The sequence below is a fragment of the Corythoichthys intestinalis genome, chromosome 18, assembly GCF_030265065.1.
Source record: "Corythoichthys intestinalis isolate RoL2023-P3 chromosome 18, ASM3026506v1, whole genome shotgun sequence".
Classification (NCBI taxonomy): Eukaryota; Metazoa; Chordata; class Actinopteri; order Syngnathiformes; family Syngnathidae; genus Corythoichthys; species Corythoichthys intestinalis.
In genome coordinates, this window is record NC_080412.1 from 34,403,380 (window position 1) to 34,426,168 (window position 22,789).

General features: G+C 37.0%; 1 protein-coding gene across 4 annotated transcripts; it reads left to right on the forward strand.

Moving 5' to 3' along the window:
• The first annotated feature begins 244 nt into the window (after positions 1-244).
• Positions 245-22,772, forward strand: LOC130906312 (histone acetyltransferase KAT5). 4 transcript variants are annotated; one of them, XM_057820496.1, is made up of 15 exons: positions 245-304; positions 386-452; positions 5,132-5,200; positions 5,292-5,428; positions 8,542-8,610; positions 10,942-11,112; positions 11,183-11,257; positions 14,824-14,886; positions 15,092-15,340; positions 15,422-15,511; positions 16,833-16,973; positions 17,052-17,145; positions 17,216-17,375; positions 17,465-17,546; positions 21,607-22,772. In XM_057820496.1, exons 1-15 carry the CDS (start codon positions 275-277, stop codon positions 21,739-21,741), a joined length of 1,632 nt encoding a protein of 543 aa, XP_057676479.1. In that variant the 5' UTR covers positions 245-274; the 3' UTR covers positions 21,742-22,772. The 4 variants fall into 4 exon arrangements, with proteins under 4 accessions (XP_057676479.1, XP_057676480.1, XP_057676482.1 ...); XM_057820497.1 differs by lacking the exon at positions 14,824-14,886; XM_057820499.1 differs by lacking the exon at positions 8,542-8,610.
• Positions 22,773-22,789: the final 17 nt, after the last annotated feature.

Genomic DNA, 22,789 nt, shown 5'->3' on the forward strand with positions numbered 1-22,789 from the left:
TATTGAAACAGATATTGCCTGATAAAATAACGTATTAGAGCAGCATAGCATGAAAAATAAAAGGAATTAAAAAAAAAAAAATCAAATGAGATTTTTGCAAAAGCCAAGGTAAAGAGTGCCTAATGTATTTTATTCTATTCATCTGTATAACATTTCCTAAATCGTTTACCGACTTCCGCTCCCCGCATACCCTTTCAGAGTATTTCTTGATTGGTTTATTTAGCTTTGACGTAGACCGGCATTTTCCCACAACACACCGCTCCTGCCAGCAAAGATGACGAAAATGGCGGACAGCGGATCATCGGTGGGTATCCTACCGATCTACTGTTATTTTTCAGTCCTTGCCCAATCTCGAGGTGTAAAATAAACCCATATTCTCCCACAGGTTGAAATTGTCGAGGGCTGTCGCCTTCCCGTTCTTCGTAAGAATCAGGAACACGAAGACGAGTGGCGTAAGCATTGTTCGCTTGTTTTTCTAAATGCTAAACGGGCTAATGCTACCTAGCGAACCTCAGCTGTTAGTTAGACAGCCCGGCCTGTTGTTACGATGCCGTAATAACACTTGCAGGGATGGTACGTCCTAAACGGACGAATGTCTCAACTGGCCAGCTCCAACAGATATTTTATTTTCAAAATGAACACCGGTGATGTAGAGTTATTTTTGCTTTAATATTAATTTTAACAAAATCGATATCGTTTCGCTTTTGGAATGGTATTTCTTGATTTTTTATTTCTCGGGTTAAATCATACTTTTCTTTGCATCAGCTACACGTCTTTTTCTGGTGTCAGCATCCCTTGACACTTGCATCATCCAGTCAAAAATTTAATAACAGTCCTTATGTGTGCGTCTCCTACTCTCTAAATTGTTAGTTTTAGCCAGTGTCTATTTTATTTTTACTATTATGGAGCTTCGACATTTCCCCCACCAAATTTACAAATTCAAGTCAATTCATTTGTTTTAACAAAGCCTCAATTTAAAACATAAGTTGAGCAGGTCGAAAATGCTTCATCAAGACATCTCTAAAGTTGAAGTAGGCATGTGCCGGTATGAGATTCTGACGGTATGATAACCTTAAGCAAAAATATCACGGTATCACGTTGTTGCAATTACAGCTCTAAATTCTGTTATGTTGAGATATCTGGGTTTAAAAAAAAACAATTTTTTTTTTTTTTTTCCATTGAACAGGATTTTTATTTTTCAAAACCTATTAGCAAATTGGAACATAAGTATAATGTTAAGTTAAAATAAATTTAAAAAATAACAAATATTCTAAATAGAATTAAAATTAATGCAGTCCTTTAGGTGAGACTAAACCCGCAGCCACAGCTTAACATTATTGTCATCAGAACGAAAATAATTGAATTATTTTCCATAAAAACTTGTATCACGCTTACTAGAGGTGGGAATGTTGGGGCACCTCACGATTCAGAGGCAACAATTCGATTATAAATTGATTATTGATGCACAAACCTCCACCCCCGCCCCCACTTTTTAGCTGCTTTTAATGTTTCGCACATTAGTTACAAAAATAGTACAACAATCCTCTTGGGCTTAAATAAACTGCTATTTCAGTATCAAGTTACCAGTTCAAAACAGTAAATAAAATACTCAAGTCCTCATTTTGTATCAACAGAATAAATTGTAGCATTTTGCCGAAATATCTTACTTTTACTTTAAAGTGCACGCAGTTATAAATGAAACAGAATGTGTACTACTACTACAATACAAATGGCTCAAAAAAGTGCTTTTCTTCTTTTTAAGTTGTGTAAACATGAACATGTAAACATTAAGGTACAAATTAAAAAAAAAAAAACCTCAAGTCATTTTGCATCCAAACCTCAGCAATATGCAGGTCAGGTCAACTGTATTTAGCAACTGAGAACATTCTATGTTCTTGAACATTCTATGTTCTTGTATAAGAACAGGAGTTCATTGACATATTCAGATGAACGTGCTCTGCTGTGCATTGCCTCCTGCAGTCGAAAAAACAAGGTTCTGCGTGTGGGCGTAGCATGTCAGATGGCTAACGTTACCCAGCTGGGCAGCGACAGCCATATTAGTTGCGTTGTCTCTAACAACAAAACCGTCTTTTTTTTTTTTTTTTTTTTTTTTTGCGATGTTCCATTCATTTACAGCTCCGCTTAGCAGCTTAGCCATATTAGCACCTGCGTGGTTTTCATGCATTGCACGTAACGGCGAGTCTGTCTACATTCGGCAGCAATAGCATGATTTTGTCTGCTTGTAGAGAGCCAGTGTGCCATGTCAGTGAAATAGCGTCGGGATGGGATTACGTACCCCGGCTCTATTGCTTTCAACATTCTTCAAAATCCCCTATTTTCTAGAAGAAGATTTTCTAGTCAAATCCAAAATAATTCCACATGTCTGCTTTTAAATTTTTGGGAGCAGGTCTGATCTCAAGGAGAAGTTGGTTGGTTAGGTCAGCCCTGCTTGTTGCTGTTTTGTATCTAGGAAGCGTGAGTTGTGGATTTTTACTCTTGGTCCGTTCCCTGTAGCATTCGGAAGACCGCGTTGACTGTGTTTTAGTTTCACTTTACTTCGCATTTTTAAATAATCGGAATTTGGATGTTTGTGAATCGTTCTCGAATCTTCCACGGCCATATCGCGGATAATCTAAGAATCGGACATTTCACACACCTTTAATGGTTACATTTTACACTCTTTCTCAACACAGACAGTTGCTAGAGAGAAAAAAAACCCACCATGTTTTACCACCAACAGACACACTAAACACGCTGGAGTTAACTCTCGTAGCTGGTGGGAAACGTTCATGGCAGTGTTTACTAGAGCTGGGAATCTTTGGGCACCTAACGATTCGATCACGATTCAGAGGCTCCGATTCGATTATAAAACGATTATTGATGCACCCCCTCTTTTTTTTATTTATTTATTTATTTTTTTTTTTTAATGTTTTGTACATTAGCTCCAAAATTGTTCAAAAATCCTCTCAGGCTAAACCAAACTACCATTTTAGTATCAAGTAAACATATAACAGTAAACAAATGTACAAAAATAACACTAAATAAAATACTCAAGTCCTCATTCTGTATTAGCAGCTTTAAACTACATTCAATTAATTTAATGTTGTGAATCAACCGATTGGGTTGTTAAAATTGCTCCTGTTATTCCATAATTTCCCTTCTGTCTACTTTTGACATGTCAAAGTTTTAAAACTGTTTCATCATTTAAAGATAGATTCAAGACAAGATTTTGCCGATTTAGGAGTATTTAGCTAAAAAGTTAATTAGGTTCGCTACAACAGAGCCTTCTCGAAAAGTCTACTCTTTTAAGATGCCGGCTGTTTACTAATGCCGGAAAGTCTGTCATTTAACACCTCTGTTCAATAATACATGTTCTAACACCGCCGTCGTCTATCATTTTGCATCTAGTTCTAGATATATACGATATCTACTGTAGCCGTATGTTTGTAGCAACTAGCAACTGGGCGTTGTTTGTAGCCGCTGTCGGCCCGAGTCAGGTATGATTGTTTTTTTTGTTTTTGTTTTTTTTTTATCTAGCGGCATTAGTTTAACATATTTACTCTCAGTCCGTTCCTCATTGCGTCCCAAAGACCGCGCTGACTAGAGGTGTGCAAAATTTCCGATTCTTAGATTATTCGCGATTCGGCCGTGGAAGATTCGAGAACGATTCACAAACATCCAAATTCCGATTATTGAAATATGCGAAGTAAAGCGGAAGTACACAACACTCAGCGCGCCGCGCGGTCTTCGGGACGGAACGGAGCGAGAGTAGCTAAACATCATGCTTCCCATTACCCGGCCCCTCGTGTAATGCCAATGCGCAACTCACGGCTCTAGCTCAACTCATGCAACGAGATAAAAAAAAACACAACAACATACCTGACTGCTGCCGAAAAGCTGCTACAAGTACATCCATATAATATTACGGTGGATATCATTTATATAGGACTAGATGCACCATTGATTCGCTAGCGTGAGCAGCACATCTACAAAAAGCTAGATGCGGGCGTTATAAACGGCCGCCATCTTAAAGCAGTACATTTCCCTGCAAGGCTGTTGTAGCGAACCTTCCAAGCAAACCTAATGAACTTTTTATCTAAAATACTCCTAAATCGGTAAAATATTGACTTGAATCTATCTTTAAAATAGTTTTAAAACTTTCACATGTCGAAAGTAGACAAACGGAAATTATGGAATAACGGAAGCAATTTTAACAAATTTAACGGTTGATTCACAGCATTAAATTAATTGAATGTAGTTTAAAGCTGCTGATACAGAATGGGGACTGGAGTTTTTTATTTAATGTTATTTTTGTATATTTGTTTACTGCTATTTGTTAACTTGATACTGAATTAGTAGTGTGGTTTAGCCTGAGAGTATTTTTGAACAATTTTGGAACTAATGTACAAAACATTGAGAAAAAAAAAAAGGAGGGGGGTGCATCAATAATCGTTTTATAATCGAATCGGAGCCTCTGAATCGTAATCGTAATCGAATCTTTAGGTGCCCAGAGATTCCCAGCTCTAGCGCTGACTGTATTTTACTTCCGCTTTACCTGGGATAATTCATTAATCGGAATTTGTATGTATGTGAATCGTTCTCGAATCTTCCACGGCCGAATCGCGAATAATCTAAGAATCGGAAATTTCGCACGCCTATAGTGTTTACTAACCTTTAATTTTGTATAAATAAGAAATCATATTGGAGGTATTGCCTCCTCGGCAGCCACCCTCCGTAAACATGTTTTACATGTCGGTTGGCCCTCCTGCTCTAAGCTGCGGCCGTCTGTAACTTTTCTGTTACCAAAGTATTCCTGGACCAGAGATTTTGTCTTCTTCGATGGGGGAAAAACTTCAAGAGTTGACCTCCTCCAGCCATCGTGTAGCACTGCTGACTCACTGACACTGAGCAACAACCGATTAGGGAAGGTTGAGCCTTGCATCTGCAAGCGAGGGATTTCTCCCTGCATTTTTGGGACATAAAAAATAGCTAATACCGTATAGATGATATGACGGAACATTGTCTGGTTTTGAAACCGTGACGTTTTCATACCACGTTATACTTGAAACCGGTAATCGGCACATGTCTAACTTGACTCGTGTGTTAATTAAACTTCTATCTTGTCGTCTAGCATTGGCTGAGATTTTAAGTGTAAAGGAAGTCTCCGGGAGAAAGCTCTATTATGTTCACTACATCGACTGTGAGTATATTTTGTATCACATTTTAATGTTAGTTTATTAATCTACTGAGATTGCTAACTACATGAAATATCTTGAACATTTTGTCCACAGTCAATAAACGTTTGGATGAGTGGGTCACAGCAGACAGGTTGGACATGAAGAAACTACAGTTCCCTAAAAAGGAAGCAAAAACTCCAACTAAGAATGGTCTTCCGGGCTCCCGGCCTAGTTCACCTGAGCGAGAAGTGGTATGTGAATCTAGTGCCTTCAATGGAACACTAATAAAAATATAAGAAAAGAATCCCATTGATATATTTTACCACGCATTCTCTTCTTAAATTTTGGCCATCACACTTAAAGGGGCTGTAGTGAAAGGTGCTATTCTCTTACGCATTCTCAATTTAAACATACCGAAAGGAGTTTCAGTTGAATGCTCTGATTGAATTCTATCATGTAATTTTATTTTTATATTGTTATAGGAAAAGTCCAGAATTTTTGACATTAGGCTTAATTTTCAAGTTAGCACGGGTTTAATTTGTCGGTGGAGTTCAAATTCTGACAAATTCTGTGTCGTTTGTTAGTTATTTGTTAGTTGCAGGGCTCTGGAGCGGCTAAGCTAGCGCGAATCAATGGTTGCTTGCTAGCATGCCAATACAATACAGTGGTACCTCTTAGGCCTGTCGCGATAACAAATTTTATGCGATATTATTGCGCGCCCCCCCCCCCCCCCCCCCATTTTTTAAAAACCAATTTACAATAACACAGTGAAAATACAGTATATATTAATAGATCAAGTACGCCCATTTAAACGTGATAAGAAATCACAACTAAAAACAATATACCATGCCTCTTAAGTAAAAGACAATATTAATACCGCACAGAAACACAGAATATATAAAATGTGTTTTTCAAGAAAAAAAAAATACAATTGCAGTTAATAACTTAAGCATTTAGGCAAATGAAAACTTTTCCCCTCATAGCTTCTGCAATGGTGTTCCATAGGGATGCAACGATACAGTTGTCACGGTTCGGTACTATTTTCGATACTGGGGACATGATTTTCGATCCGATTCAATACATTTAATGCTCTGAAAAAGATATATATATACTTTTTTTTTTTTTTTTTTTTTTTTTTTGCAAACGAGCAAAAATTAAATTGCCATCATATAAACATGCATTTTAGTGCATAATATATATGTGCTTACCTCTTACTGATCTGAAAAAATTTAGTATAAAAGTGCTGAGAACAATCTTTACTGTTTGTAAAGTGAGGTGGGGCACACTGTTGATTGCTACAGCTCTCTTAGCAGCTAGGTTTACTACATGAGCAAGACATCCTATTTGTGGTCGAATCCATCTGTGTCACTTACTGAATTAACAATATTTGCAGCATTATGTATAATCACTGGTATGGATTGATTTGGCCTTCTTAACTTCCATTCAGTCATGGCGGTTTATAATTCATCGATGTAGTATATGGACTACGTGTCCCATAATCACTTTGGGCTCACGTAGCCAATGGCATGGGACGTAGCACATCTAGTTTGCTATTTCATGATATCTAGTGTGCGCGCACATTAAAAAAGTTAGCAAACGCCACAGAAGGCACATCTGCTCATTACTGCACAACACCAGCATATGACAATCGACTTTCATAAACAGGACGAGTTTGAAGCACAGCGCTCTTAATTTGCCACTCAAATATCTGGTGTTGTGTCGAAAAATAGCCGCCCCGCGTGAAATGTCACCCCTGACGGGAGCGCCCACACGTCAACAAAACCGGCACGCCGGAGATGGTCCATAGTCAATCCGGAGCACTGACGCGGCCGGTATACGTTGAACAATAGGATATAATGGAAACGATTGGCTCCGGCGCTATTTTTTGCCGGACCTGGAACGAAGATGCATTTTGTGCAGTTGGTAACAAGGAATCTGAACTTTTAACAGCATGTCTGCCGCACGCGCACACGTAAATCGCAGCGGAAAAATTACCGCCTTCATTTTTATTTATCGTGCGATAAATGGAATTATTGCATATTGCGACATGCTTAGTTCCTCTAATCACGAATGTCTCTACATACAGAATTTTCAGGTTAAAACACACCTCAATGAGAAAATATTGTCTCTTGTTCCTTGAAATTTCAGGATATGAAAGGCAAAACTACAGTATGGCCTGTACTCGCAGCTCCCCTGCCACTGGTTATTGCCTAGCATTCCTGGCATCCAATTGGCTAAAAGGGACCTTTACTGTATGTGTATGTGTGTATCCCATCATCGTTTTCATTCCCCCCTCTAGTGTTCCGACAGCTTTACATGAGTGTATTAACTTTTATTCTTTACTCTATTCTTGGTTTTTTTCCACTATGCAGAACTCTGATTCTATGTTTATTGTGCAATAATCTAATTGTAACATGTTTTTGTTCCATGTTTTGATGCATTTTCTGCATTATAAAAGACTTATGTCTGAATTTTGGAGGGCTTGGAACGGATTAGGGCATTTACATGGAAAACGTGTCTCAATTTACAGAATTTTCAAGTTCAGAAACTTCTTCTAGAACCAATTAATTTTGTAACTAGAGGTACCACTGTACAACATATGCACGTATGAGACTTACCGATGACCCATGCAATCAATAGTGTTGGCTATGTTTTCAGGTTACAGTTAATAAAACTTACATTCCATGTCAATAATTGGAGTATGAACAGCAAAATTTGTAATCCAGCAGCTCTGCCGGGAACAGGCTGTTTAGGCAAGCAAGGCAGAATGACGTCACATCGTTTTTTTTCTTCACTGATTTTTTTGGTGGGAACGAAAGGGACCCTCCATCCCACAAATCAATCACCCTGACGCACTGTACTGTTTTGTCTTTGACCACGATATGGCTTGGTTTGAACAGTTAAATCTGTTAATATTGTTTTTTTATTGACATACTAGCAAGCACAATTGACTCGCGCCAGCTTAGCCACTCCTACAACTAACAAACAACTAACAAACTGCACAGAATTTGTTGAAATCAACTCAACCAACTCATTAAATCCCCGGTAACTCCAAATATAAGCCTGATGTCAAAAACTCTGAACTTCCCTTTAATTTGACAGCATTTCTTTGTCTTTGGTGGTGAACAACAATCAAAACTTAATTAACTGAAAAATAATTACAATAAATGAACTATTTGGCAGTCTTTGGCGACAATAGAAAACTAGTCAGTTTTAACTACAAAGAAATGTTATTCAGTACTGTATTAATGTTGAATAAAATCCATTCAGTTGGACTGTGTGGTGTCTGCCTGAATGATAACATTATGGCCCATACCAATGTCAGTTAACTCCACCTGCTTCTCTTCCTTTCTATTCAATTCAGAGGAAGAGTCTAGATCTCAACCTACAATCTACCACAGCTCCTTCCAGAGGCAAAACCCTCCCCACTCCGGTACAACTTAAATTTACCCATTACCCAAAGTGCAAAAGACCTTGTTTACTTCTGGTGTTAACATGCGTCTTGATGCGCTATTGCCAACGGGTCAAGGTGCACTGTATGAAAGTCGTGAAATAAAAGCTAAGTTGATGATCTAGTCAGATGTTACACAACATCAGGAATTTTACTCAACTACTTTTCAATACAGTACTATAATGACAATCAGTGACAATGATCCTCTCGTTCGGTGTGTTTGCCACTGGGATTTGCACTCAATAAGAGTGGGATGAAAAGTTGCTCAAAATCCTATTACAGTTATCCCTCGCTACTTCGCGCCCTGAGTCACAGATTTTTTTCCAATTAAAAAAATTAATAAATTCAGTATTTTATAGTCTCTCTCGCTCCTGCCGCTTTTCTTGGTCAGGCAGTGCACTGGAGTTCCTTACTAAAGTTAACGATGATTGACAGATGGTTAAGGTTTGCTCTTGCCAGAGACACTTACTTCAAAGTGGCGCATGCGTCAATCATCGTTTAACTTGTTAAACAGTTGCTGTGGCAACTCATTGTGTGTAAGTGAGCAGCTTGAGCTGATTTGAGTGGACTCACTTAATGAAGCATTTAATAAACAGAAGCATTTTTCTTTTTTATTTTTGTTTAAAAATAATTCGGTGGGACAGTAACATGTTTAAAACATAATTATTACATTTGAAGTATTTAAAATACATTTATATACCTTTTATTTTTCACACTATAAGGCGCACCTGACTATAAACCGCCACCCACATAATTTGGCACGAAAACGGTATTTGTTCATACACAAGCCGCACTGGACTATAAGCCGCAGCTGTCCTTACTGTATTATGGAATATTTACACCAAAAGATATTAATCGGTAACACTTTATTTGACAGCGGAATCACACAACTGTCATAAAACCAGATTAACCACCAGGATTCAATCATTGCTTCAAGAAGCTTTATTTGGCCATCGCTGCTCCATTGGGGGAGACAGTCAAACTCTGCTGCCGCCTGCTGTCAACAATGTTGTTGTCCAACATGCTTACTAGCATGCGCTGCAAATGTAAATAACAATCAAAATTCATGTTCTGTGCTAATTATGTATTCAGTTACTGTACCAGTTTTTTCATTAATTGCTAGTTATAGCATTTGATAACACTTTATTTGACAGTGGCGCCATAACACTGTCATGAGACGATAATAATTATGAAATGACACTGTCATGAGCATTATTGCATGCTTATAACAGATTTCATTTCGTGTTAACCGGCAAATTATCTCACTTTTGAAAGGATGTAAAAGATCCAAGCTGGACATAAATGGAGTTAGTGACATATTTTACTGGATGATACTTAATGACATCTGTCATAAGCATTCAGTAATGCCCATGATTGTGTCATGTCATAATTATGATGCTCATATGACAGTCTTATGATGCTGCTGTCAAATAAAGTGTTACCTATTAGCCCAAATTAATCAACAAATAAGCTGCATAAGCCGAAGGATTCAAAATGAATGAAAAAAGTAGTGGCTTACACTCCGAAAATTGCGGTATAAATAATATATATATATATATACACGTGTTTTTTTGTTGTTGTTTTTTTTCATTTGAGGGGAAAAAAAGTAAATCTTTCCAATGCTAAATCGGAATAAATACGTTCAACACACACAAAAATTTTGGGGGTTGCTACTTTGTGGTTTTTCACTTATCGCGGCGCGTTCTGGTCCCCATTAACCGCGAAAAACGAGAGATCGCTGTACTGGTTTTTCCTCACTTACCAAGGCTGCAGATACACAAATTTCAATCAAAGAAGATGAAGGACTAATTTCATTAAGCACGTTTATTTGTTTTAGCTAGCGGTTCTGCTAACATAGGCTTAACATTATTGTGGATTAGTCAAGTAAACTAGTCATAACACGCTTTTGTTTTAATAGCCTGCTGTATATTCAAACCTTACATCATTAACACAAAAATATTTCATTGTACAGTTCTCATTCTAAAAAATTGGGTGGATTACATTAAAAAATTTGACATTAACAATAACTGCTAGACATGTTGTACCCTTTTACAGTGTACCTGACCTGTTTTTATCGCATCTTTATACCAGATTTAAATAAGGTGCTATTTCCATCTAACCCAAAGACAACCAAATCTAATTCAGACACGTGATTGAATAAGCTGTGGCCATGAATCAGACTCATTCTCAGCTGCAGGTTTTTCTTCCTCGCTGGCATCTAAAACGGGCCAACGTCTCACCTGTTTGCAAAAACTCACATTGCGACCGATGATTTCTGAAGCCAACTGTCGTAACAACTCTTATTTACTGCAGAAGAGGAAGGTGGAGCCGGTCCCACTAGTACCACAGGTGCCGCCGGCCCCTCCTGTACCATCCCTGCCGACTTCGACGGAGGCTTCTCCGGCTGCAGTTTACCCCGCTGCAAGAGAGACGAACACCTTCAAAACCCGAGAAGACCATGACCAGATCTCTTCCCTCACGACTGTAATGAACATCCACCTTGCGTGTTGCTATTTCAGACTTCATTTGCATAACACTTTTGTTGTTTCTGAAGAACGGCACCGCTCGAAGACTCATCCCCTCTCAGCCCGGCAGGAAGCGAAAAGCTAATTGTGGACCTGCCGACGAGGTATGTCACTCGAACGTGATTCAATTTTTACAGTTTGCTACCATTTTGCATGCATGTTAGTTGCCACTTTGCACTTGATAGTGGTGTGACCTTATATGCATGTGATTTTGTTGAATGCTTTCATTGCAACCACAGTAAAACCATAACCAGTCTTTTGCTGTTCTGTGTTTTTTATTTTTATTTTTTTAAGTTTCTCTGTCTAATGTATCCAAAGGACCTTACACCAGTCCCATGAAAAATACTTTTATCAGCAGATATTCACAATAATGATTGTTGAACCCTAGTGTCTTTAAATAAGAATGTGATTAAAGGTAGAGTTTTCTAATAGTGAATTTTGAAGCGATAGCTTTATTTTTTTCTCTAAAAAAACTCTTTTAAAAAAAAAAAAAAAAAAAAAAAAAAAAAAAAAAAAAAAACAACAACAACAAAAAAAACGATACGGCTATATGCTTTTGTGGAATTAATACATTATGGCTAATTCATGAGTTTATAATGCACAATTTTTCAATCATTTAGTGTTCATTTAATTTTTGCACCATGAAACCAAATAGCCTGTTCACATAAAAAATCCCAAGCATTTTAGTGTGCAGACATTTAATGGTCATTAAGCGTAACTGCGGTGCTAAGCTGTGACCAGCCCTTGTTCAAGTGTTGTTTTTGGCAGTCCTTTTAATTTTTGTCTTAGTCTTTTGGACAAAAATACTTAGTGATATTTTCGTCATTTCAAAATGTTTTCGTTGAGTTTTAGTTGATGAAATCTCATACAAATTTCGTCTAGTTTTTAGTCGACAGTTGCTCAAAATTTTTTCGTCTGCAAAATTCAAAAGTTTTTGTCCAAAATAAATAAAGGTTTCCAGCAATTTCAAATGAACATAGACATATGAGCACATATTGTAGCGTCTACAAGGACAATGCCAACATTGTGATGATCAGCTGGAAAAGCAGTACATTATTTTAAATATATATTTAATATATTAAACCTACCTAGAAGCCACAAACTGTATTTTGAAAACAAAAAGTTGTCTGAGCATTTAACATCCTCTAGACTTACCAGAAAATCCAAGTGGCTCTGCTTTAGGCTGGCCAGTGTTTTAAGAGGACGCTCGCCATTCTGAAGCTAATGCTAATGTGAATGCTACGCTAATGCTAGGAGTTACATTTAGCGTCTGAGTATCATTCAGCACAGACCTTTAAAGGCTAAAGCAACATTGTATATTCTCTCTTGCCAAGATAAGAAATCAAATCATACCATGTTTCCAAACAAGTAAGGTGGAGCGCAGCCTATCTTGAAACATATCCTTAACTCCGGTGAGGAGAGGGAGAGAACCGCAGCACATCTCACATGAGTGACACGACCCAAACACCGCTACGATGCAAGCTAGTCTACTCCACGTACAATATGAAAATGTTACGCGTTGTGAACATATGACGGAAACGATGTCGCATTTTTGTCTAGTTATGTTCTAGTCTCCCGAGCCACGTAGCTTGTCATCGTCATGAAAAAAATAGTTCGTCGACTAAGTATTTTCATTGTCGTCATAGCTGACGAAATCAGCACTGCCTTCTACAAAGACTTTTATATTCACTTTAAAGACAACATGCATATTGGCCCAAAACCGATAATGAAAAACTGATGTCGATATTATTCAATATCATTTTAAAATGCTTTTATCGGCTGCAACTCTAATACAGCAGGTACTTAAGAAAGTATTTAATGAAATAGCTAATTCTGTAGTATTTTGTGCAGGACCTATGATTAATTTATTTAAATGGTCCAATAACTGCAAAATAGACAAATATATCATAAGACTATGTTGCCTAACACTTCAAAATAACTTGTTTTCTAGGAATTCAAACTTTAACTGTTCACACAAGTGAACATTGGAAGAGATTATATCATTATATTGTTTAATAATTTGATTATGTTGAGTAGGGCTACAGCTATTGATTATTTTAGTAGTCGATTAATTGATAAACTATCTTGTTCGAATAGTCGAGTAATCGGATAATGACATAAAAAAATGTAAATACCTGAGCTGAGCCAGTATAAAAAAATAAATGAGGAAGAACAACTAGCTAACTTACATAGCAAAAGTCCGATGGTAACGTTGTTTTTTGTCTTAACAAATGGTTCAAACACATATTCCCACCAAAAACGGCTAAATGTACCTATAAACTAAATTACGAATGCATTAAAAAAACATTAGCTCAAACAAAAGCTTATGTTGGTCTTAACATGGAGCAGCTGGAGTCAGCTATCTGAAATGAATTATGTCATTTTTTTCTGTTTCCACTAAATGGCAGTGTATCCACCTAAATCAATAAAACTGAACGCAAACACTTTCAAAACACACCATTACAAGGCCACTATAGTTAATTGAATACCCCAAGCAGCAAAATTTAATTTGAATCTTTTTTTCTAATCGAATTACTCGAGTAATCGGATAAGGAACATAAAAAATTAAAATACCTGAGCTGAACTTGAAACGGTATGGAAATAAATAAATGAGGATCTAAGTACAACAATTGGCTAACTTACATAGAAAAAGTCCGCTGGCTTAAATGCTTTAAATTGCTAACTTTTTTTTTTCTTTAATAACAATGCTCTTAACAAATGGTTCAAACACATATTCCCACCAAATAAAAATATATAGCTAAATATACCTATAAACTAAATTACGAATGCATTAAAAAAACATTAGCTCAAACAAAAACTTAGCTTATGTTGGTCTTAACAGGGAGCAGCTGGATTCAGCTGTGTGAAATTGAATGAATTATGTCATATTCACTGATGCCACTAGAGGGCAGTGAACCCACCCAAATCAATGAAACAGAATGCAAACTCTTTCAAAACAAACCATTGCAACGTCACTTTAAATTAACAAATACTCAAAGCAGCAAAATTCAATTCGAATCTTTTTTCTAATCTAACTCGAGTTAATCGATTAATTGTTGCAGCGCTAATATTCAGGTTGACCTTTTGTTTTTACCCACTTTGTCTATATTGACATATCTTTCTCTTCATTATTAGTCAAAATTTCTGCCAACTTACATCTTTATTCCTAGTGCTGCGCATACTTTACATACCTTTCTGCATTGATAAAGCTAAGCTGTATAACTTTTAATACTTTCCTGTACTGCTTACCGTTTTTATGTTTACTGTTAGCAATCGTTTTGCTTTGTGTGAATGACTTATTGTGCTTGTTTGAATGTGTTTTTGGCTTCCACGAGGAAGCCCAATCTTCCAGTTACTAGTTCTCATCCAAAACAAGACTTATGAATTGTCATTATGTGGTGGTAAACCCCTAAAGAAGCTTGTCTCAGATTAATCTGAAGTAAACATGTCCACCAAAATGTAATAATTTCACTAACAAGGTGGAAAATTGGTTCATGCCGAATGACGCTCCCCAACACAGACCTGCTCGTAATAACCCTTCTTGAATAATCAAGATTTTTAAAACAACTCATCTGCCCCAGTAACCAAAGTGTTGACAGTGCAAACTACAAACATTACGTTCCCCTTTAGTTTCCAAAAGCCCGTGTTTTTGTGTGTCTCCTTCTGCTAGATGATAAAGGTTTTGCAGTATAACAAGCCTCAAAGTGCCAGTGTCTTTCTACCACCACCAGAGGTCTGTTTGATTTCCTGTTATTGACAATTTGTGTGTTGCTGCCAAATGATGTCCAAGTTTAGTCTCATTCTGATTCTACCCGTTTATCCAAAAATCATGAAAATTCCAACTGATGAAACCGCTTTTAATTTTTGGGGGGTTAAGGAATGTCCCTAAAATCAGTCAAACTATGCTTGGTTGTAATACAGAGTCTGTTTGTTCCCAGGATTCCCAAGACAGTTCTGACGGTATCCCATCCGCACCCCGCATGACAGGCAGCCTGGTGTCGGACCGCAGCCACGACGACATCGTCACCCGAATGAAAAACATCGAGTGTATAGAACTCGGCCGTCACAGGCTGAAGCCGTGGTACTTTTCCCCGTACCCGCAGGAACTTACATCGCTGCCCATTCTCTACCTCTGTGAATTCTGCCTCAAGTACCTCAAAAGTCTCAAGTGTCTACAGAGACATTTGGTAAACAAAACCTCTTTACCGCAACTGCAAATCCTTCCGGTTGGTCTGATTTTTTTTTTTTTCCTTCTGTCTTTTGATTAGACAAAATGTAACCTCAGACATCCTCCCGGCAACGAAATCTACCGCAAAGGAACCATCTCATTCTTTGAGATTGACGGCAGAAAAAACAAAGTTAGTCCAGACGTTTAATCTTAAATACCGTATTGGCCCAAATATAAGACGGTGTTTTTTGCATTGAAATAAGACTGACAAACTGGGGGTCGTCTTATATTTGCGGTCTAGACATTATACCCATTCATGACACTAGATGGCGCCAGATATCATTGAAGCGATGTTCTGTCATGACAGATCTCAGCTACTCCCAAGTTTAACCAGTTTGCATTATTTTATTGCAATGTTTTTTCCTTATTCAGATTTGTTTCAAGACTAGTTACAGTTAGACTTCACTGTGATGGTTAATGCAATTATTGCAATTTTGTTGTTTTATCACAATAGACTGGTTTATTTACATTTCAAAAACCAGAAGCCATTCATTTACGAATGTGATTGCACTTGAGTTTCATATTTAAATGTTCAGATATTAAGATTTGAATGAGGCAAAATAACATGCTTTTTCTCTCAAATATACTGTTATAATCATCTGTTTCAGATGTACTGTAATTATTTTCTGTATAAAAATTGGTAACACTTTATAATAACTATCCGTTTTACTAGTTAATAGATCATTAGTAAACTGTTGATAAATGATTTATTGTTGATTTGTGAAGTATTTGTTAACAGTTTGTTAAGCATTTACAGGGTGTTCCAATATGGTTGACCATGAAAATGTCCATGGCAGTGTATCCACCTAAATCAATAAAACTGAACGCAAACACTTTCAAAACACACCATTACAAGGCCACTATAGTTAATTGAATACCCCAAGCAGCAAAATTTAAATGTCCATGCTAGTCGATGGATCTTAATAAAACTATATACACTTTATGTTGAAGGTAATAAGTTTTACTGGTTAAATATACACAGAAAAGTACAAATATTTGTTGGTTCTATGGCAGATTTTCATAAATGTGCAACATGAGCCCTGCCTGCAAAATGCCTGATCAAAATGCCTTTTCTTTTGACGTGAACGGCATTTTTTAACCTGAAAAAATAGAAATGCCAAACGTTACACACAAAAACTCGAAACTTTTCTACACAAACTGTGTTTCAGGTTAAGAACACCCTGTAAATGCTTAACAAACTGTTAACAAATACTTCACAAATCAACAATAAATCATTTATCAACAGTTTACTAATGATCTATTAACTAGTAAAATGGATAGTTATTATAAAGTGTTACTTAAAAATTGAATAATTTAGTGTTCAAAAAGTCTTTTTTCAAACTTGAGTCTTGAAAAAGAGAGGGTCGTCTTATAATCAGGGCCGTCTTATATGTAGGCCAATACGGTACATTTTGGATATCTATGTTGCTGATTTGTGCCAATCTTTTTAGAATTATTCCCAGAACCTGTGTTTACTTGCCAAATGTTTCCTGGACCACAAAACCTTGTACTATGATACAGACCCTTTCCTCTTCTACGTAATGACGGAATATGACTCCAAAGGCTTCCACATAGTGGGATACTTCTCTAAGGTATACGCGTGTGTTCCGGCTCTGGCAACATGCCGCTACATGAACACTGTATCACTAAGTTCCCTTTTTTCCCTTCAGGAAAAAGAATCTACTGAAGATTATAATGTTGCGTGTATCCTGACGTTGCCGCCTTATCAGCGGAGAGGTTACGGGAAATTACTCATCGAGTTTAGTGAGTGCACCTGTTAAGCAAATGGACTTTTTATCCAAAACCTTACTTACCTCTATCGTATATCTTTCAGGTTACGAGCTGTCCAAGGTTGAAGGAAAGACTGGCACTCCAGAAAAGCCCCTCTCGGACCTTGGCCTGTTGTCTTATCGTTCTTACTGGTCTCAGACCATCCTGGAAATTCTCATGGACCTTAAACCAGATAACGGCGAGAGGCCGCAGATCACTATCAAGTATGCGAGCCTTGGAGATATTGGAGTTAGCATTTTGACTGTAAAGCAAAGTTTCACAACTGTTTCTTTTTCTTTTTACGGTTCTCCAGCGAGATCAGCGAAATCACAAGTGTCAAGAAAGAAGATGTAATTTCAACGTTGCAGTATCTTAACCTGATCAACTATTATAAGGTGAGTATTCAGGTTTTTAAAGAAGAATAAAGTAGAAGAAAAATGCTTGGCTTTATTAAATGCTTCATTGAGCGAGTCTACAAAAATCCGCTCAGGCTGCTCACTTACACACAATGAGTTGCCCAAGCAACTGTTTAACAAGTTAAAAGATGATTGATACATACGGCACTTTGAATTTCATGTCTCTGGCAAGATCAAACCCAAACATCTGTTGATCATCGTTAACTTTAATAAGCACTTGCAGCGCCTGCCTGACAAGCAAAGAACAGGGAGAGAGAGGGAGAGTGAGACTACGCGATCAGCTCGGGACAGCTCATCTGTATTTTATTTGGTTTTATTTTTTTATTGAAAAAAATCCACGACGGTCTGAGGGCGCGAAGTTGCGAGGGATCACTTGCCACGTTTACATGGAGCCAAATATTCCAATTACAATCGGAATATTTGTTCAAACCGAATAAATGTGTTCCATATAAACACCTCATTCGGAATGAACAGGCCCAAACCGAATGGAATTTCATTCCGATTCACAGGGGTGGAATATTCCTTTTCCCAAACCGATTAGAAGTAAAATTATATCATGTAAACAGGGAAGCGGAATGGTGTCTGGTTACGTTCTTTCTGCGCATGCTTCGTACTGACGTGGTGATGTCACTTGGTGACGTAAGTAACGTCACTTGCAACATGGCTTCCAAGCACACGCACAGCGCACCCACACAACTTTTTAAATGAACGGCGTATCATTCTGAAGTTTTGTTTCCACTCGAAAAGTTAAAACAGCAGCTGATCTGACGATCGATCTCCATGTTTTGCAACGTGACGCTTTGTTTTGATTAATCTGCGCATGTCAGACAGCAGTTGTCAAACGTCCTTTCGGAATAAAGGCAGTCACATGTAAACGCTGGATCGGAATAGATGAAGTGACATGTAAACAGCTGATGTGAAATTTCCATTCGGAATGATTTGAATCGGTATGAATAAAAGTCAGCATGTAAACGTGGCTACTGTACTTCCGCTTTTTGCGTAAGTGTTGTGGAGTATAAAACGTATATATTTTAGGGCTGTCAAACGATTAAAATTTTTAATCGAGTTAATTACAGCTTAAAAATTAATTAATCATAATTAATCGCAATTCAAACCATCTATAAAATATGCCATATTTTTCTGTAAATTATATAGATATTCTGTAAAATAAATTGTTGGAATGGAAAGATAAGACACAAGATGGATATATACATTCAACATACGGTACATAAGGACTGTAGTGGGCATTTCACTCTACTGTCATTTAAATCTGTCTATGCTGTCCTCACTCCGAAGCGTCTACTTTTTCCAAAGCTAGACAGCTAGTGAACGACGCCTTAATAATTAGACTTCTTCCTTTTTCATCTGATTTATTAATAAAATGGCCTCAAACCATTGTCCTCTTTAGACCGTCGTAAAACTACAAAAAAAATGTACACAAGCATTGCATTAGCAACAACGTTAGCTTAGTACGCTATACAGGTTCACTTAACATAAACAAAAAGCGTCTCATACAAAAAATATAACATTTCGCTTACTAACATAATATGTACATTCTTTACAACAACCATACTTACGGACAAATCTTGTCCAAGGATCATATAAGCACAACATTATCAGCCCGAGACGTCGTGCAGCCATAATGAACTGGCAAGAAAAATATAAACCATGTCGCAAAGCGACCACAAGAGTTCGCTGTTGGACAGCATAAAAAGCCTTGCTGTAAAACTTACCAAAAGGCAGAATACTTTCTGAGCGGGACATGTGCGTTAATTGCGTCAAATATTTTAACGTGATTAATTTAAAAAATTAATTACCGCGCGGTAACGCGATAATTTTGACAGCCCTAATATATTTTTGTGTCTTTTGGTAATGGCATTGATTTTCTGTATTATTTTGTTACTTTTTAAGCCCTTAAAAATTAAAATACATATCTATCAGTTGGGCCTGAACGATATTGGAAAAAACTAACATTGTGATATATCAGGCATGAAAAACACTCACCTTTCAGCGAAAGTCACCGTTTTGAGGTCAAAAGGGGTGACCTATGTGAATTGTGTAGATCCGAGGAGAACATTTTTAAGAGGGTGGGGGGTCGTAATTCCATCTAACTAACGAACGACATGGTTTATTGAAGTTGCTAAGACTGTCGCGATATGCAATGAGTTCATTTGTCGCAAGGTAAATAAAAATAAGGGCGATAATTTTCACGGCTGTGTTTTATCACCGCGTGCGTGCATGCATACATTTGTGTGTGCGCGTAGAGAACATATGAGACTCCAGTTCATTTTACAGATGTTTATTGGTAATCAACACGCCGTAGAATTACAGTTCAGACATACATAATAAGGAAACATCTGTATTAAACACTGTAAACGTTAGCATTGCTACATTGAGACTAATGGGGGAAAAAAGACAACCAACTTTAGTCTGCTATAAAACATTGGCAGTCTTGTCCAAAATGCAAACTTGCGGTTAAAAGGTGACACTTCAAACATTAAAAATAGCTGGTTAACAGCATTTGCAAACGAAAAAATGAAAAGAAAAGAAAAATCTGAGTGACACCACAAGCGATGACGATAAGTACTTTTTTTGCGGAGTGTGAAGCTGTTAGCGGTTTAGCAAACGTATCAACATATGATGAACATATCAAAATAAAAGCACGCCACGTTCATACAAATAACGATTTCTGGAGTTAATCCCCCATACTTCAGAATTAATACTATAATATGTAAATGCTATAATACTACAGAATTCAGATTTTACACTAAGAATAGCTTTCAAATGACACCCTTTTTGAAAAATATGATTGGCAATGAATATTATAATTCTTATAATACTATTTTATATATTAGTATACTATAATAATAATAATGCTTGATATTTTTTTTCAAAATTGTTTTGAATAATGTTGGATAGGTGAAGTCAGTGTTCTGAATCTGTTTACATTGCATTCTTTTGCACAAGTAAATGCTATCAACATTTGACCTCATTGTTTGTGTGTGATTAATTGTTGTTATTTACGTGTTTATTTGTACTTTAATAAAGAATTTAAGTGTTTTTGTGAATTAATAAGCGTCAACAATAATTTCATTGCTAAATTAGTAAAAACTCGACTAATCGTAAAAATAGTTGGCTGACTAATCGGGAGAAAATTACTCGTTTGGGACAACCCTACCGGAATATATTTCCTCCACACCCTTCTCACCTTTTTAACCCTGAACCATTTTCATGCCTGTATTTACTGCCAAAGCTCCACAATTGCATGCTAACCATTTGTGTCATTGCATTATTTACGTTGATGCGAACCTGTATCGGTATCGAGGACGAAATTGATTTGTATTATTTCTATTTTTACTTTCACTCTTCAAATGATGGTGTCATAACGATGGCCAAAATAACGTCAGCAAATTATACGGACGTCCAGCATCGTCATTTGGGAGTTTAGTTCGCTGTACAGCCAGGACCGAGCCGTAGTGTCTTGGTGAGGACAGTACATTCGCATTTCGTTGTTCATGCATCATGTAACATTATTATACTTTACACTTATTCAGCATGTTGTTCTCTATTGTATTATTATTTTAAATTGCCTTTCAAGGTGACATATCTGTTCTATGTGTTGATTTTATCAAGTAAATTTCCCCCAAAAATGCGACTTATACTCCGGTGCGATTTATAGTCCGAAAAATACGGTACTTCAGATTCTACTCAAGTTTAACTTTAAAATGACACCCATTTTGAAAAATCTGATTGGAAGCCAAATTATTCATGGGCACTTTGCAGGACAACATGACAGTAATTTTGGATCAAATAATTTATTGCATTTGATTGGGTAATTTATTCAGATGCATTGTCCCTACATTAGTAGACCAAATAGACAAACCAGCATTGATCTAAAAATGGCCTGTGTTTTTAAATTGACCTGACCATAACTTTGGAATATTATCAGTTACAAAACTTTGTGAGACTACTGACCATATTTTTTCTGCGGAGTCTATCAAGTAAGCTTCTTTTCTTCTTTCTATTCCTTCGAATGAAGGGCCAGTACATTCTGACTCTATCAGAGGACATTGTGGATGGACACGAAAGAGCCATGCAGAAGAGACACACGCGCATAGATCCAAAATGTCTTCATTTCACGCCCAAGGACTGGAGCAAAAGGGGCAAGTGGTAAAGTCTCCTGGGACATTTCGGCAGCAGACGTGAAGCTGGGATCGCAATGGTTTCGCAATACAGAAGCCCTCCCGTAACACAGGACAACATTTTTAAAATACCCGCATAAGCTTTTATTGTGAATATCTGTTCTATACTGTACATTGAGACCCGAAAAAAGACTTGTGAACGAACAATGAAATCAGCAACACTCCCTCTGCTCTGTACATGATCAACTTCAAACGAAACTGTGTGCAATTTGTGTAAGGTGTTAAATGAGATGAATGAATGAATAGTTGATTTTTGATCAGTCTTGCAATAAATCGCAACACAGGTAATGTGAACAAAACAAAATCATCATACAACATATCCTGCCAGATCACACAACAATAATTGCCCAAAAATATGACTTGATTACAGCACAATAGTTCTTCAGATGAAATAGTTCAATAATGTACATTCTGGATATCAATTCTGCGACTCTCCCTTTTAAAGTGGATCAACTTTAAAACACATTTTTGTAGAGTGAAACATTACTGTTTCGTATGCATTTCTTGTATTAGACTCACTAGACGTTTGTGGATCTTTCCTCCATAAATCATCCATTCAGTTATTTTCTCTGGTAAACATCTTCCTGGAATGTTTGTTTTTTAGTGTTCAATTCTGATGCTGCAGGACTGTCCTGGCCATTCAAATACATTGCATTCTCTTCATGGTTTCGAGTTAACAAGCTCCCCTGGAAGTTAGAAAACCGATTGCCACAGCCTATTTTAACTCTGCTATAACACCAAAAGCTGACAAAATCTTCCAGATTTTAGTATAGTCAACATGTTGTGTTTCAATAGCGCTAAAACAATCAGTTTCCTTTTATTGAAGAGTGTTAGGCATCTGTTACACTGATGATTTCTGTCTATATGATCTTCCATGTTGAATATAGATAAATCCCGTCCATAGTTTGTAACTTCAAAATTGGATTTGATTGTATAGGTAACATACAAGCCATGTTAAACTGGTATTGTATATTTTGTATACAGTTGCCATTTTTTTTTTTTTTTTAAACATACTGTTAA